Genomic DNA, 17,538 nt, shown 5'->3' with positions numbered 1-17,538 from the left:
CCTACTCCCATTACCCCTCCTTTCCCTCCCTGCCCCTCCGAACAGCATCACCGCCGCCGCGCCGCCCTTCTCCGCCGCGCCAGACGCCGTCACCACCACCCCCAGCCACCTTTCTGCCCATTCTCCCTAGTTCGCCTACCAGGTTCCGCCGAATGCCACCCTTTTATCCTTTCGTTGTTGGTTCCTATTTTTCTTTTCTATTATTGTTTATCTTTAGGCTAGTTAGATATGCATGTTGTAGTGGATTTTAGGATGTTAGGTAGCCTAGGATGTGGTTAGTGGATTTAGGTCTGTTTAATTGCACTGTTCTTGTTTTTTGTTTCTTTATTTTCGCAATTCTGCTGATGCTGTGCTGTTAGTTTTCTTCATATGATATAATTTCTTGTTTCATGCTGCTCTTTACTCTGAATTTTCATGTTTATATTCCTTATATGTAAGTACAGCTTTAATTTTGATTCATATGAACTATTTGACTGCTGTTTATTTTCCGGGACAATCCAATTTTAGCCGGAATGCTGCCCAAATTTCTGTAAAATATTTCCATTCATGTTTTGGTTTTGCCATTTTGAAATCTGTTTTACTCTGCTTTAACCAAACCATTCATGAATGCCCGGGCAAGTTTTCTTATCCTTTTTGATTTCCTGGTTCCTACACTGCATTTTTGATGTTTGATTCCAAATTTCTGCTTTCTCTGTATCTATTTGAATCATCATCAAACTGTTTTACTTGTTTGGATATGAGTTACTTATCGCTTCTAACTCTGAATACTTGTTACTTGGAATATTTTCATTATGCCACTTACTTTAACCCACTTCTACTAACTCACTAATTTTCACCTCCTAAACTCTTTCTCAATTCTAACCAACCTAACCTTTCAAAAACTTCTTTTCTAATTTTTTTTCACTTTCTCTTAACATTCTAACCAAGGCATGATGTTTATTTTTCTATTTCACATGAATTCTATTCCATTTTGGATTGTAAATTCTTCTTTTCTAACTTTTAACTCCTATTCAATCCTTAATGCACATTTACTTGGCTCACATTCATTACTCTCCTGCTCTTTTGCCACTATGTGCTTCTTTTGTTAATTGCCTCCTTGTTTTCCTGTTTTTATTATATCCTTGAATTCTATTTTTCAGGATGTCAGACTCCCACAGAAAAGGGAAAGGAAAGGCAACAACTGGCAAACGGAAAAGAGGAGAAGCCTCTATGTCTATCATTGATCTTATGCATGATGCCTCCTTGCGGGAGAAAAATTTTACCCCGCAGGAGAAGGCCAACCAGCTAATCCCTACTACTGATCCAGTAAAGTTTGCAAACCGATACTGTGAGATGAGGTATCCGGTGTTTGCAACCTCCAAGAACCTATACCTAGAGAGGACTCTGAAGATCCCAGAAGAACTCCAGCAATACACCTCTACGCAAATCAAACAAAGAGGTTGGTTCTTCCTGGAGAGACCTTTGACTGAGGTCAATGCATCTTGGGTTAGAGAATTCTACTGCAATTACTTCAAGACTTCCCTAGATGCAGTGAACCTCAGAGGGAAGCAGATTCTGGTTACTGAAGAGGCCATTGAAGATGTTTTGAAGCTTCTGCCTAAGACTGATCAGCTGGATGGTTATCAGAAAGCTGAGGAAGACATGCGCTTTATGCGATTTGATTGGGATGCAGTCAAGGCCCGGAAAGCCCTTGACCCGACAGTTCCTTGGATTATGGGTCAGAACACCACCATGCCAAAGGGAATCAAGCGCATTTACCTGAATGATGAGGCTCAGCTATGGCATCAGATACTTAGCAACTTCATTATGCCGAGTACTCACGAGACTGAGATACCAGCCGCTATGATCACCCTCCTATGGTGTGTGATGGAGGGTAAGGACCTGTACCTGCCATGCTTTATCCGGTTCTACACGGCCAGGGTCCACGTCCGAGGCACTCTTCCCTTTCCATATTTGATCACACAGCTAGGCCGTCGAGCTGACGTGCCTTGTGAGGATGCTGATGAAAAGCCACCTGCTACAGAATGTAAGAAGATTATCCCTCACAGCAGGAACTTCCTGGCTTTGGGCTACAGACCTCCGTTCCTCACTGCTTCTGCTGATACAGCCTCACCATCTGCCGGCCCCTCTTCCTCTACAGCCGCCCCAACTACCCCTGCCACCCCCACTGCCCCTCCACCTGCCCCAGAGTCCATCTATCATCTAGTGCACCGCTTGTTCCGACGGCTTGACCAGATGGAGCGTCGCAACAAGCGACGCTATGAGCACCTAAAGCTGATGATACGATCTGGCGACATCCCCTCCGAGCCTGACACACCATCCGAGGCATCTGAGGAGGAGGCGGATGTGCCCGAGGCAGAGACCCACCCACAGTAGGAGGCAGAGCAGGCAGGCACCCAGCAGGCAGCACACTATCAGGAGGCTCCGCCCCAGATTCAGGCTGTAGACCCTGAGATCCCTATCCAGTCAGCACCTCCTCCACAGCAGTCAGACCCTCAGATCACCACCACAGATACCCCAGCTACCCACCCTTCCAGTGATGACACCCCTTCACACCCTGCTTGACTGAGCATCAGGGACGATGCTACATTTTAAGTGTGGGGAGGTCGCCATCTCTGGCGTTCTTTTTTTTGGTGAACCACTACATACTCTTTTTATTTATTTTGCTATTTTTCTGTATTTTTCTTTTTATTTCTATTTTGCAGTACTTATACATTGCTATTTTCATGTATTTATACTCTATTTCTGCATTTTGCATTTTTAGTTCATATTTTAGCCACTTAGTTTAGTTGCAATTCTAACTTATTAGTTAAAGAAATTGTGGATTGATTAGTATAGTTTACCCTTTTTTTAGCATAAGATAGCTTGGAAAAGATTGAAAAGAAAAAGGAAGTAAACTAGAGACTTTAACAGAATCAAAACAATCCACACACTTTGTACATATAGCATTACATGTTAGTTAGTTAATAACATTTCATCAAGGAGAAACACTAGAACTTTAAAGCCACCTTAAGTTTTATATTGAGAATAATGGGAATTTTTAACTAAACCTGCATGACATACATAATTGATAAATGATTTTTGAGCTAGAGAACACATAGCCTGTGAGTTTTGAGCTTAATTGTATGGTTACATTCAAACCATAATTTTTATTCCTGTGTGTTCCGCCCTTCTTTTATATTCTGGTATTCTTTACTTTGTTTTAATCTATATGTCCGATTATAGATTAGAAATACATACCAAGAGAGTGATTGAGGCCATTATTTGATTTTAGCTCACTTATCCCAAAATAGCCTACCCTTTACATCACCCTTGTTAGCCCCCTTGAGCCTTTAAATCCCCTTTTATTCTATTAGCCATATTACTAGCCTTAAGCAGAAAAACAAAATAAAATCCCAAGTTGAATCCTTGGTTAGCTTAAGATAGAAAATTATGTATAGTTTAAATGTGGGAAAACCTATTGGGAACATGGATGATAAAAACAAAAGGGTAGAAAAGAATTAAAATAATTCAAAATAAGAATTTTTGGGAAGCATGCTCATGTAAAATCAAAATAATTGAATTACCATGTGCAATAAAAAAAAAGAAAGAAAGAAGATTTTATTTTTCAGTATTTGAATAAAGGGGACACAAAAAGAATTCCCCAATTGTGAAATAAAGCAATGCACATGGGATAAAAATAAACATTGAGATATGAGCATGTAACATCAAAAGTGAGAAAATATGGAAAATAGGTAAAGAAGCTTTGATTTAGAAAGTATGTATGTTAGGTGAGATCTTAGTCTAATTAAGGATTCACTTATTATCTCACTCAGCCTTATACATATACCCTTACCTTTACCTTTACCTTTACCTTGGCCCCATTACAACCTTACTTAAAGACCTCATGATTTTTGGTATGACTATATTCTATGATTGTTGATTGGTTAGATGAAGAACAAAGTTATAGAAAGTAAGAATAAAAAAAATAAGAATAGAGTGATTAACCCAATAAACACTGAGTGATTAGAGAGTAAACACAAAATCCAGTGAGGGTTCAATAGCTCATTAACATTTATCTCTGTTTAAATTATTAATTGTCTTGCAAAGTTTATAAAATGCTTTTCTCTCCCATTTCAATTGTAAAGGCACTTTATCACTATCTAAGGTTTCGCTATATATATACATGACTCCTTGAGAATGTGAATTAATTTAACTACATGCAAGCTTTATATACAAGTGAATAAAAATTAGAATTGCATGATGCATCATTCATTTAGGTAGTTGCATTTAGATTAGATTGCATTACATGACATTCCATCACTTTAACCTTACTTTTCACCTTGGATTTAGCATGAGGACATGCTATTGTTTAAGTGTGGGGAGGTTGATAAACCCATATTTTATGATATATTTTGTGCTTAGTTTGAGTGATTTATTCAATCCTTCACCCACTTATTCATTTAATTGCATAGTTTTACTTTCCCTTCCTCATTATGTGATGTATGTGAAAAACATGTTTCCTATGCTTTAAAACTAATTATTTTAATTACCTTTAATTCCATTCGATGCCGTGACTAGTGTGTTGAGTAGTTTCAGATCTTCTAAGTAAGGAATGACTTAAAGGATGGAAAGAAAATATACAAAAATGGAAGGAAAGCACAAAACGGAGTTTCTAAAGAAACTGGCATCAACGCGATCGCATGGGCGATGCGGACGCACGCCAAGCGCGAATCAATAGCGACGCGGCCGCATGACTGACGCGATCGCGTGACAAGAAAAGCTCCGAATGACGTGACCGCGTGACCCACGCGGACGCGTTACAGAGGCCACGCAGCAGAAATTGCAGAAAACGCTCCCAGCAATTTCTGAAGCCCTTTTTGGCCCAAATCCAAGTTCAGAAGGCATAGACCAGAGGTTATGAAGTGAGGGAATGCATCCATTCATAGAGAGATGACTTTAGTTTAGTTTTCATGAGTTAGATTTAGTTTGGAGAGAGGTTCTCTCCTCTCTCTTAGGATTATGATTTAGGATTTCTCTTAATTCAGAAGTAACTCTCGATCCCAGGTTTAATGTTCCTTTACTTCAAGCTTCTCTTTTACTTTTATTCACTACTTTAGTTGATTATTTACTTTTGCAATTTAATTTATGAATTCTTCCATGTTACAGATTATTATTTTGGATTAATGTTATTTGAGGTATTTCAGTTAATATTGCTTTCTTTTATTTATTAGTTACAATTATTCCCAATCTGAAGACATTCTTATTCCAGTAGATTTACTTTTCTCCTTTTGGTTTTGGTTAAGAAATCAGTAACTCAGGAGTTATCAAACTCAAACATGCTTGATAATTGTTATCTTTGTTAATTGAATTGAGCTTCAAGAATCCTAATCTTTTCTTAGAAAATAAAATAGGATCCGAAGATCAATCCAATTAATCCCTTGACCTTCCTTTATCTTAGTAAAGGTTAACAAAGCGGAATTAAGATTCAATTCTCATCATCATTGATAAGGATAGCCAGGATAGGACCTCTAGTTTCTCATACCTTGCCAAAAGTTTATTTACAGTCATTTACTTATTTTACTTGCCATTTAAATTGCTTGTTCTTCATTTACTTTATTCGCTAATTAAACTATTCACTCATCATTCTCAAAACCTCAATTTACAATCTCCATAACCAATAATAAGAACATACTTCCCTGCAGTTCCTTGAGAAGACGACCCGAGGTTTGAATACTTCGGTTATCAATTTATTTAGGATTTTGTTACTTGTGACAACCAAAACTTTTGTATGAAAGGACTTTTGAAGGTTTAGAAACTATACTTGCAACAAGGATTTATCCGCAAATTTCGAGACCACGCAAAAGTATCTCTCATCACCGGCCGAGCTCCCTCTTGGAGAAAGATACGGTGCATGCACTTGTGGGGATAAATCCCCACAATATCGGCTAGGCTCCATCCAATTGCCTTCGTGTACTTTCTTTGAACATTTAGGAGCTTCCCTTCTTCTTCTTCTCTAGAAAGCTCACTAGCAATAATGACCGAAAATCTTTGGTTGTCCTCTAAGAAAGCATACTTCAAATGAGATGGAAGAGGTTTTAGTTCACTATTTGCCTCAAGTTGAGGTTCCTTTTCATCAAGCTCACGGAGTTCATCCTCAACAACTTCCTCTTGTTCACCCTCTTGGTCATCCGTTCCTTCAACAATAGGGTAGCATAACTTGTTGTTGTCTTCTTTTCGCACTTTCACTACCACTTCATTGATTACATCACATCGGAGAATAGAATGCTCTTTGGGAGGGTGCTTCATGGCTTCTTCCAAATTGAACTTGATAGTTTTGTCTCCGACCTCAAAGGAATATGTGCCGGTGAAGGCATCTAGCTTGAATTTAGAGGTCTTAAGGAAGGGTCTACCAAGTAGAACCGAGGAGGAGCTTCTATTCTCTGTTGGAGGCATTTCAAGGATGTAAAAGTCAACTGGAAATACCAAATCCTTGATCGCCACAAGTACATCCTCCGCTATTCTCACAACGGTAATCACGCTCTTGTCGGCTAAGGCAAATTTTGCCGCCGACCTCTTTAATGGAGCCAAATTCAACCGCACAAAGATAGATAAGGCCATGATGCTTACGCAAGCCCCTAAATCACACATACAGTCATGAAAAGCAATTCCACCAATACGACAAGTCACCAAACAAGGTCCAGGATCGCTATACTTCTCAAGAATAGGCTTCATTAAGGAAGAAATAGAATTACCCAAGGATAATGTCTCCAACTCACCTATTGATAAACCCATATTTCATGAGTTCTTTTATGCTTAATTTGAGTGATTTATACAATCCTTCACCTACTTATTCACATTAATTGCATGGTTTTACTTTCCCTTCCTTATTATGGGATGTAAATGAAAAACATGTTTCCTAAGCTTTAGAATTAATTATTTTAATTACCTTTATTTCCATTCGATGCCGTGATTAGTGTGTTAAGTACTTTCAGATTTTCTAAGGCAGAATGGCTTAAAGGATGAAAAAGGAAACATACTAAAATGGAAGGACAAAGCAAAACGGAGCTTTAAAGAAACTGGTATCCACGCGATCGCATGGATGACGCGATCGCGTGCCAAGCACGAATCAGCAGCGACGCGGCCACATGACTGACGCGACCGCGCGCCTTAAGCAGAACGCACATGACGCGGTCGCATGACTGACGCGACCGCGTGGCAAGGAAAAGCTCCAATTGACGCGATCGCGTGACCTACGCGGACGCGTGACAGAGGCCACGCACCAGAAATTGCAGAAAACGCTCATAACGAGTTCTGAGGCCCTTTTTGGCCCAAATCCAAGTCCAGAAGGCATAGACCAGAGGTTATGAAGTGAGGGAATGCATCCATTCAGAGGGAGCTCGCATATTTTTCACTTTTCAATGATTTAGAATTAGTTGAGAGGGAGATCTTCTCTCTCTCTTTTAGGATTTAGGATTTCTTCTTATTTTTAGAGTAACTCTGGATCCAGGTTTAATTTTATTTTATTATATTGCTTCTCTTTATTTATTCCAACATTTGAATTGATTATTATTATTTATGAATTATTCCATGTTACGAATTTCTATTTGAATTAATGATAATTGAGGTATTTTCAGTTTATGATTGTTCTCTTTGACTTAAGTTACCATTGCTTCCCATCTAAGGATATTTTTACTATTATTCCAGCAACTTTACTTTTTTCCCTTTTGGTTCTGGTTAAGAATTTAGTAACTCAACAGTTATTAAACTCAATACAATTGATAATCGTGATCTTGCTGATTGAGCTGAACTTAAATAATTCCAACCTTTTCTTAGGAAATAATTAGGATTCAAAGGTCAACTTAATTAGTCCCTTGACTTTCCCTTACCCTGGTAAAGGTTGACCAAGTGGAGTTTAGATTCAACTTTCATTATTGTTGAGAGAGATAACTATGTTGGACCTCTAATTTCTCTACCTTGCTAAAAGTCGCTTTACAGTTATTATTTATTCTTAATTGCCACTTAATTCACTCGTCATTTAAATTACTTGCTTTTCACCTTCTAAACCCCGGTTACAACCTTTATAACCAATAATAAGAACACATTTCCTCACAGTTCCTTGAGAAGACGACCCGAGGTTTGAATACTCGGTCAACAATTTTTAAAAGGGGTTTGTTACTCGTGACACCCAACACGTTTGTACGAAGGGATTTTTGCCGGTTTAGAAACTATATCTACAACGCAACCGTTTCTATGAATTTCTTTACTGGTAGAAATCCCGACGTCAAAATGGCGCCGTTGCCGGCGAACTGCTAACGTGTGCCTTATTATTGGTTATTGTAAATATTTTCCTTTTGCCTATTTATTTATTTTCATTTTTCCTCTTTATCTTTATTTGCTATTATGAACTGTCACCCCTCTCGCTTTGAGTTTGGTTCTAATATTGTTAAAGGAAATAGAAGTTACAGCAGGAATGTGCATCAAGGTCAGACCAATCAAGGATGGATGGAACCAAGAGGATCTAATCAACCCTTTAGGCAGCAACACCCTCCGAGATATCCTGGACAAAGACCATTCTACCGTGCATACCCAGCTGAAAGACATGGTGGACAACCTTGTAACTACCAACAAGCCCCACCCCGTGCATATGAACCATCCTTTCAACATAACCTCGAACCACCACACTCACAAGCTTCTCTTCACCATTCGCCATCATATGATCCTTCCTTACCCCAATACCAATCCAATCATTCCCGATCGTCACCACTTTCCTTTGTATTATGTCCAAGTCTGGAAAACCGCGAAGCAAAGGATCGCCTAAAAGAAACAATGATTAAATTTCAAACAACCGTTCAACAGCTGGAGCAAGCACTAATTCAATGGGCTACTAGGTGCTTAAATATACAAGGATCAACCACAGCTCCATGTGGACAGCCCGATGAAGAGCGTAGCATGAAAGAAATACTAGAGACTCCAGTAGGCAAGACAGAGAATGAATTCATACTAGAACAAGTGGAAGAAGCTGTCATTGTTCAAGAAGAAGAGTTGGTTGAATTGGTTGAAGATCTAGGTGATGCTGAACTTCCTTGGGAATCCAGAATTGAGGAAAACTCCGTCCAAGATGCCACAGTTGACGCTAAGGAGGATACCGTATAATCTCCAAGGCAAGTCGTTTATGAAGAGTCAGACGGAATAATCCAAGAAGAAAATTTTCTTGATGATGATAGTCACAAGTCTAGTTCTCCTACTGATGAGCTTGCGTTCGCAAGTGAATTCTCTGAGATCGAAGAATCTTTCCCAAGTGAATATGAAGATTATGCGGAGGGAGATTTCTCTCAACCTCCAATCTATGACTCGAGTGATGAGGAAGACATAGAAGACTTTGACCAGGATACAGATACAATTGAAGATCTTTGTAAGGAAGTGGAAGAATTCACAGAAGAGCACAAGGAAACAGAACTTGCAGAACCACCAAGAACACCTATCCCAAGGCCGTTACCACCCAATACAAGCTTCAAATGGGTAAAATCCTTAACTTATAATTTTACTTATTCACTTGAATATGGTTTGCTTGAAATAGATGGCCAACTTAGAGCTCTCTGCGGCTTTAAAAGTAAGAGGGAAATGGCTCGTATTCAGAGCTGGTGCACCAGGATCAATAAGGTTCCACGCTTCACCTCGAGGTACACGGATTGGTATCGTGCTCAATTGCATGATCACAGAGAACGTTTGGTCGCCACAGTTAGACTCTACTCTTTAACCCGCCCGAATGGAAACTTACAAATCAAAACGGAGGCGAATCTAGAAACACAGCTTGGGATCATGGATTATGTTCTGACATTCGTCATCCCGGGAGGCTGAATATCTGTTTAAAGCTGCGCAGAAGCTTTACCTGCCTAGTTTGGGACCCCGGAGGCTATTGGCATTCCAAGCACTGGTGGAGATTTTTGGACGAATTTAAACACAAGCCACCATAACAGGATACTCTTCCAATGTCCAACTTAAGGACTTTAACTAAAAGTGATAGGTGGGAGACAACCCACCATGGTATGGTCGCTTCTTTTTTTTTTGTTAATTGCTTTCATTTTTCTTTTTTATTTTTATTTATTAAACCTAGAATCATGCATAAGCATCCATGATAGTCATTGCATTTTGCACTTTTCATGCATAAAAAAAAAAGTGGTTGCACGACGCGACCGCATGCCCCATGCGATCGTGTCATATCGCGAAAAACACCACCCATGCGACCGCGTGACCCACGCGGCCGCGTGATAAATATATCGGCGTAAGGATCCAACGAACAGAAAGTTGGGCTGGAATCGTGCGGCCCTTGTGCGTTTCGCACAAATTGGCTCACGCGATTGCATGCCCCATGCGATCGCGTCACTGCCCAATACCAACCACACGTGACCGCGTGAGCAACGCGATTGCGTTGCATGGATTGCACATCACCTCAAAAAGGAGACAGAGAGTTGCGCTGAAACGGCGCTGGAGTCGTGCGTTTAGCACAAATTCCAGCAACGCGATCGCGCGACCCATGCGATCGCATCAACCTTCTTTCCCCCCTCTCATGCGATCGCACACTTCACGCGATCACGTCACTCCCATTCTCGTCCCAGCCACGCAACCGCGTGCCCCACGCGGCCGCGTGGATTCGAAAATATAACCCCCCCAGCCCGCGAACCCTATCAGTCGTGCAGCCCTCCCCTTTCACCCCTAACCCTCTTCTCCTCTTCTCTTCTTCTCCTTCCCAGCCACCGCCGGCCAGCCCCCCCTCTCTGCCACTGCCTCCGCGACCACCGCCCCCCACCGCCGGCACCCCAGCCGCACACCCCTCCGCCACCCACCCGCAAGCCCCCCTCCCTTCCTCTATCACCAACCCAAAGCCTCGCCGCCACTGCCCCCTCCGCTGCCGCCACCGCGTCGCCGTGCACCACCACCGCGCCAGACGCCGCCGCAACCACCTTCTTCCCTGTTCCACCCCTTCCGCTTACCAGGTTCCGCAACACGCACCCATTTTTTTATCTGTTCGTAAATTTTCTGTATTTTATTCCGTTTATATTCATAATTAGGATAGCTAGACTTGCATGTTGTAGTGGATTTCTAGGTTGTTAGGTAGCTTAGGCTGTGGTTAGTAGATCTAGGTCTGTTTACTTGCACTGTTCTTACTTTTGTTTTACCCTATGTGCAAATATGTTGCTGCTATAATCATGTTTCATATGCTGCTTTCTTGTATGTTGCTGCTGTTTACATTGAGTTTTTATGTTTATTTTATATCTATGTACATGCAGCTTGATTTTTTAATTTATATGAACTGATTAAATTGCTGTTTATTTTCCGGGACAATCCAATTTTAGCCGGAATGCTGCCCAATTTTTTTTAAAAATTTGTTTTCATTCATGTTTTGGTTTCGCATTTCTGAAATCTGTTTCCCTCTGCTTTACCCAAACCACTACATGAATGCTATGGCAGACCTTCTCATCCTTTTTGATTTCCTGGTTCATAAACTGCTTGTTCAATTATGAGTACTTCTATTCTTACCTGTGAATCCTTGTTATATGGAATTTTTCTATGCCACTTACCTTCCTAACTCACTGATTTTAATTTACTAATTTCTTTTTCCAATCCTAACCATACTAACCCTTTTAATCTCTTTTCTGATTATTTCCACTTTCTTCTAACTTTCTAACCATGGCATATTGCTTATTTTCTTTCCATTTAACATTCATTCAATCATATTTCACTTACTCATTTTCCTTATTTTATTTCTCTCTTAGCGCTTTGAGTTTCCTTTGTTTAAAATTGCCTATTTGCTTTCCTGTTTTATCCATTTCCTGGTTTTCTGTTTTTCAGGATGTCTGCTTCACAGAGGAAAGGTAAAGGCAAGCGCAAGAGAGGAGATTCCTCCCAGTCCATCATTTCTCTAATGCACGATACATCATGGCGGGAGAAGAATTTCACACAGCAGGAGAAAGCTAACCAACTGCTTCCTGCAAATGATCCTATAAAATTTGCAAACCGGTACTGTGAACTGAAGTACCCAGCTTTTGCAAACTCCATAAATCTATACCTGGAACGTACCTTGAAGATTCCAGAGGCCCTCCAGCAGTACACTACTAAGCAAATCAAGCAAAGGGGCTGGTTCTTGATGGAGAGACCACTGACAGAGGTCAATGCATCTTGGGTAAGGGAATTCTATTGCAACTACTACCTTACTACCCTTGATGCAGTAAACCTAAGAGGAAAGCTAATTCTGGTCACAGAGGAAGCCATAGAGACCATTCTCCAGCTCCCCGCCAAGTCTGATCAGCCAGATGGTTTTGCACAGGCTGAGGAGGACATGGGCCAGATGTAGTTTGACTGGGATGCTGTGAAGGCAATGATAGCTCTCGACCTTGCTGTTCCTTGGGAGATGGGTCAGAACACCACTATGCCTAGAGGGATCAAGAGAGTGTACTTAAATGATGAGGCTCGGCTTTGGCATCAGATCTTGAGTAACTTTGTGATGCCGAGTACTCACGAGACGGAGATCCCAGCTACCATGATCACCCTCCTTTGGTGTGTGCTGGAGGGTAAGGACATTTATCTGCCTCGCTTTATCCGGCATTATATGGCCAGGGCCCACGTCCGAGGCACCCTCCCCTTTTCTTACCTGGTTACATGGCTAGGCCGTCAGGCTGATGTGCCTTGGGAGGATGCCGATGAGAGACCACCAGCAGCAGACTGCAGGAAGATCATCCCGCACAGCAGGAACTTCCTTGCTTTGGGCTACAGACCACCACCTGTCACTGCTACTGATGAGACAGCCCCTCCGTCTGCTGGACCCTCTTCATCCACAGCTACCCCAACTGCCCCTGTTGCCACCACTGCACCTCCACCCGCCTCTGAGCCGGTCTATCGCCTCATGCACTGTCTATTTCGCCAGCTTGATCAGATGGAACGCCGTAACAGGCGCCGGTATAAGAGATTAGAGCGCCGCAGCAGACGACGCTATTCCCATCTGAAGCTGATGATCAGACAGGGTGCCGACATCCCTTCCGAGCCCGACACCCCTTCAGAGCCATCAGAGGATGAGCACGAGGAAGAGGATGAGCATGAGGAGGAGCCTCATTCCTAGGCGGAGACTCATCAGCAGGCAGCCACAGAGCAGGCTGCCCCGCATCAGGAGGTTATACACCAGATAGAGGCTGCAGATCTGGAGATCCCGCTCCAGTCCGTCCCACCTCCACAGCAGCCAGACCCCCAGCCCACCACCACCACAGAGACCCCAGCTGCCATCCCTACCAGTGATGACACTCCTTCACACCAGGCTTGATTGCGCATCGAGGACGATGTTTCATTTTAAGTGTGAGGAGGTCACCATCTCTGGCGTTTATTTTGGTGAACTACTACATACTTTTTCTTCTATTTTGGATATTTTTCTGTATTTTTCTCTTTTTCTTTTATTGTTATTTTCTGAGTACTTATACATTGCTACTTGTGTATTTTACTCTATTTTCTGCATTTTGCATCTTTAGTTCATACTTCAGCCATTTAGTTTATATTAGTTATTTAGTTTAGTTGGCAATTCTGATTTATTAGTGGATTAATCAGTATAGTTTACCCTTTTTAGCATAAGATAGTATAGTTTAAATAGAAAAATATAAAAAGGAAGTAAACTGGAAACTTTAACAGAATCAAAACAACCCACACCTTGTATATATAGCATTACATGTTAGTTGACAATATTTCATCAAGGAGGAACATTAAAACTTTAAAAGCTACCCTAAATAATTTTTTTTCAAGAGAATAATGTGAATTTTTAACTAAACCTGCATACAATATATGAATGATATATGGTGCTTGAGTTAGAGAACACACAGCCTGTGAGTCTTGAGCTTAAATTGTATGGTTGCATTCAAACCATAATTTCATTTCTGTGTGTCACATTTCTTTTTATTCTGATGTTCTTTACTTTGCTTTAATCTATATGTCCAATTATAGAATATAGAATAGATACATACCAAGAGAATGATTGAGGCCATCATTTGATTTTAGCTCACTCACCCCAAATTAGCCTACCTTTTACATTACCCTTGTTAGCCCCCTTGAGCCTTTCAAAACCCCTTTATTCTATTTAGCCAAATTACTAGCCTTAAGCAGAAAAACAAAATAAAATCCCAAGTGAATCCTTGGTTAGCTTAAGATAGAAAATTATAAATAGAAGTTAAATGCGGGAAACCTTTTGGAACATGGGTAATAGAAACAAAAGGTAGAAAAGTAAAAGGGAATAAAAATAAAATTTGGGAAGCATGCTCATGAGAAAATCTAAATGATTCAATTATCATATGCATTAAAAAAATTTTTTTTTTAATTTTCAGCATCCAAATAAAAGGGGATACAAAAAAGAAAATTCCCCAATGAAAACAATGCACATGGAATAAAAATAAAAAGTAAAACATGAGCATGTAACAATAAGTGGGAAATTATAGGAAAATAGGTGAAGAAGTTTTATCTTGCTAAATATGTATGTTAGGTGAGATCTTAGTCTAATTAAGGATTCACTTATTAGCTCACTTAACCATATACATAAATCCTTACCTTTACCTTGGCCCCATTACAACCTTAATTAAGACCTCATGACTTTTTGGTATGACTATATTCTATAATTGTTGATTGGTTATATGAAAAACAAAGCTGTAGAAATTAAGAATAAAAAGAAAAATAGAGTGAATAAACCCAATAAACACTGAGTGACCAGAGAGTAAACACAAAATCCAGTGAGAGTTCAATAACTCATCAAGATATATCCGTGCTTAAAATTTACTAATTGTTTTGCAAGTTTGTACAATGTTTTCTTTCCCATCTCATTTGCTAAAGTACCTTATTATTTAAGGGTTGGCTATATATATACACACAACTCCTTGAGAATGTGAATTAACTTAGCTACATGTAAGCTTTATATATGAGTGGATGAATTAGAATTGCATGACTCATTAGGTAGATGCATTTAGCATAGGTTGCATTTCATAACATTCCATCACTTTAACCTTAATTATTTACCTTGGATTTAGCATGAGGACATGCTAGTGTTTAAGTGTGGGGAGGTTATTAAACCCATATTTCATGAGTTCTTATATGCTTAATTTGAGTGATTTATACAATCCTTCACCTACTTATTCACATTAATTGCATGGTTTTACTTTCCCTTCCTTATTATGGGATGTAAATGAAAAACATGTTTCCTAAGCTTTAGAATTAATTATTTTAATTACCTTTATTTCCATTCGATGCCGTGATTAGTGTGTTGAGTAGTTTCAGATTTTCTAATGCAGAATGGCTTAAAGGATGAAAAAGGAAACATACTAAAATGGAAGGAGAAAGCAAAACGGAGCTTTAAAGAAACTGGTATCCACGCGATCGCATGGATGACGCGATCGCGTGCCAAGCACGAATCAGCAGCGACGCGGCCGCATGACTGACGCGGTCGCATGACTGACGCGACCGCGTGGCAAGGAAAAGCTCCAATTGACGCGATCGCGTGACCCACGCGGACGCGTGACAGAGGCCACGCACCAGAAATTGCAGAAAACGCTCATAACGAGTTCTGAGGCCCTTTTTGGCCCAAATCCAAGTCCAGAAGGCATAGACCAGAGGTTATGAAGTAAGGGAATGCATCCATTCAGAGGGAGCTCGCATATTTTTCACTTTTCAATGATTTAGAATTAGTTGAGAGGGAGATCTTCTCTCTCTCTCTTTTAGGATTTAGGATTTCTTCTTGTTTTTAGAGTAACTCTAGATCCAGGTTTAATTTTATTTTATTATATTGCTTCTCTTTATTTATTCCAACATTTGAATTGATTATTATTATTTATGAATTATTCCATGTTACGAATTTCTATTTGAATTAATGATAATTGAGGTATTTTCAGTTTATGATTGTTCTCTTTGACTTAAGTTACCATTGCTTCCCATCTAAGGATATTTTTACTATTATTCCAGAAACTTTACTTTTTCCCCTTTTGGTTCTGGTTAAGAATTTAGTAACTCAACAGTTATTAAACTCAATACAATTGATAATCGTGATCTTGCTGATTGAGCTGAACTTAAATAATCCCAACCTTTTTTTAGGAAATAATTAGGATTCAAAGGTCAAATTAATTAGTCCCTTGACTTTCCCTTACCCTGGTAAAGGTTGACCAAGTGGAGTTTAGATTCAACTTTCATTATTGTTGAGAGAGATAACTATGTTGGACCTCTAATTTCTCTACCTTGCTAAAAGTCGCTTTACAGTTATTATTTATTCTTAATTGCCACTTAATTCACTCGTCATATAAATTATTTGCTTTTCACCTTCTAAACCCCGATTACAACCTTTATAGCCAATAATAAGAACACATTTCCTCGCAGTTCCTTGAGAAGACGACCCGAAGTTTGAATACTCGGTCAACAATTTTTAAAAGGGGTTTGTTACTCGTGACACCCAACACGTTTGTACGAAGGGATTTTTGCCGGTTTAGAAACTATATCTACAACGCAACCGTTTCTATGAATTTCTTTACTGGTAGAAATCCCGACGTCACCTATCCTATCCTTGTGTGTACACAAGTCCTTCAAGAATTTTGCATACTTCGAAATCTGTTGGATGGCGTCAAGAAGTGGGATGGTGACCTCCACCTTCTTGAACACTTGAAGCATATTTAAATCAAACTCTGGAGTCTTCTTTGCCTTTTTCACCATGGAAAGGAATAGGATAGGAATGGACTCATCCACTATAGCTTTCCTCTTGGGTTCCTTAAATCTTACTCCTTCTTCCTTATGCCTTTTGTCTACCTCCTCTTCTTCATGTGGAGCTTCAACAACCACTTCTTCCTTATGAATGTCTTCCATGACCCTAGGAGGTATCTCCTCCAATGTAGTTCCTGACTGTAGACTGATGGCGTTGAGACCGCCCTTGGGGTTTGGAAGGGGTTGGGATGGAAGGTTAGAAGAGTTTGAAGGTTGGTTGGTGTTGTTGTTGGAGGAGGACATGGATAAATTTGAAATTATGTCAGTGAGATTGGCTAGTTGAGCACTCATGTTACCATATTGTGCAGTCAAGGTATTGAACTGAGCCTTGTTATTCTCCTCTTGTTTCTCTATTGTAGCTCTAAGTTCAACAACTTGATTGTTGGAGGATGAAGAGGTTTGGTTAGATTGTTGCCTATGATGTGGTGCTTGGTATTTGGTGTAGTTATTTTGGTTGTGATGATTATCGTTGGCTTGGTAGTTGTTGTTGTTATGGTGGTATTGAGATGAAGATTGGTTGTTGTTGTAGTGAGAAGAAGAGTTGTTCCATCTTTGGTTTTGATTGCTCCCTTGTGCATTATCCCTCCACCCTTGATTTTGATTACTACTATGAGAGTAGTTGCTTTGGCCTTGAGAAGGATAGGGTGGACGATTGTTGTAGTTCACATTGGCCACGGCAAGGGAATACTCCTCTTGAATTTGATGGCATTGATCGGTATAATATGTGGTGCTAGAGCAAAAACCACAAATTCTAAGGGGGCCTTCAAGTTGAGCAACTTGGGGTGGGGCTTG

The 17,538-nt window shown here is 40.2% G+C and overlaps 1 protein-coding gene across 1 annotated transcript; it reads right to left on the bottom strand.

Annotated features, from left to right (window-relative positions):
• Positions 1 to 2,069: 2,069 nt before the first annotated feature.
• LOC148548445 (uncharacterized) lies at positions 2,070 to 16,989 on the bottom strand. Its single transcript, XM_088495618.1, has 3 exons — positions 16,631 to 16,989; positions 6,087 to 6,577; positions 2,070 to 2,179 (listed from the first exon to the last, which is right to left on the bottom strand). The coding sequence occupies exons 1-3, from the start codon at positions 16,987 to 16,989 to the stop codon at positions 2,070 to 2,072; spliced, it is 960 nt and encodes a 319-aa protein (XP_088351744.1).
• Positions 16,990 to 17,538: the final 549 nt, after the last annotated feature.

Source organism: Arachis ipaensis, chromosome B8, assembly GCF_059453495.1.
Source record: "Arachis ipaensis isolate K30076 ecotype BB chromosome B8, ASM5945349v1, whole genome shotgun sequence".
Taxonomy (NCBI): Eukaryota; Viridiplantae; Streptophyta; class Magnoliopsida; order Fabales; family Fabaceae; genus Arachis; species Arachis ipaensis.
Note: the sequence above shows the minus strand (reverse complement) of the source record. Positions and strands in the feature narration are given on the sequence as shown.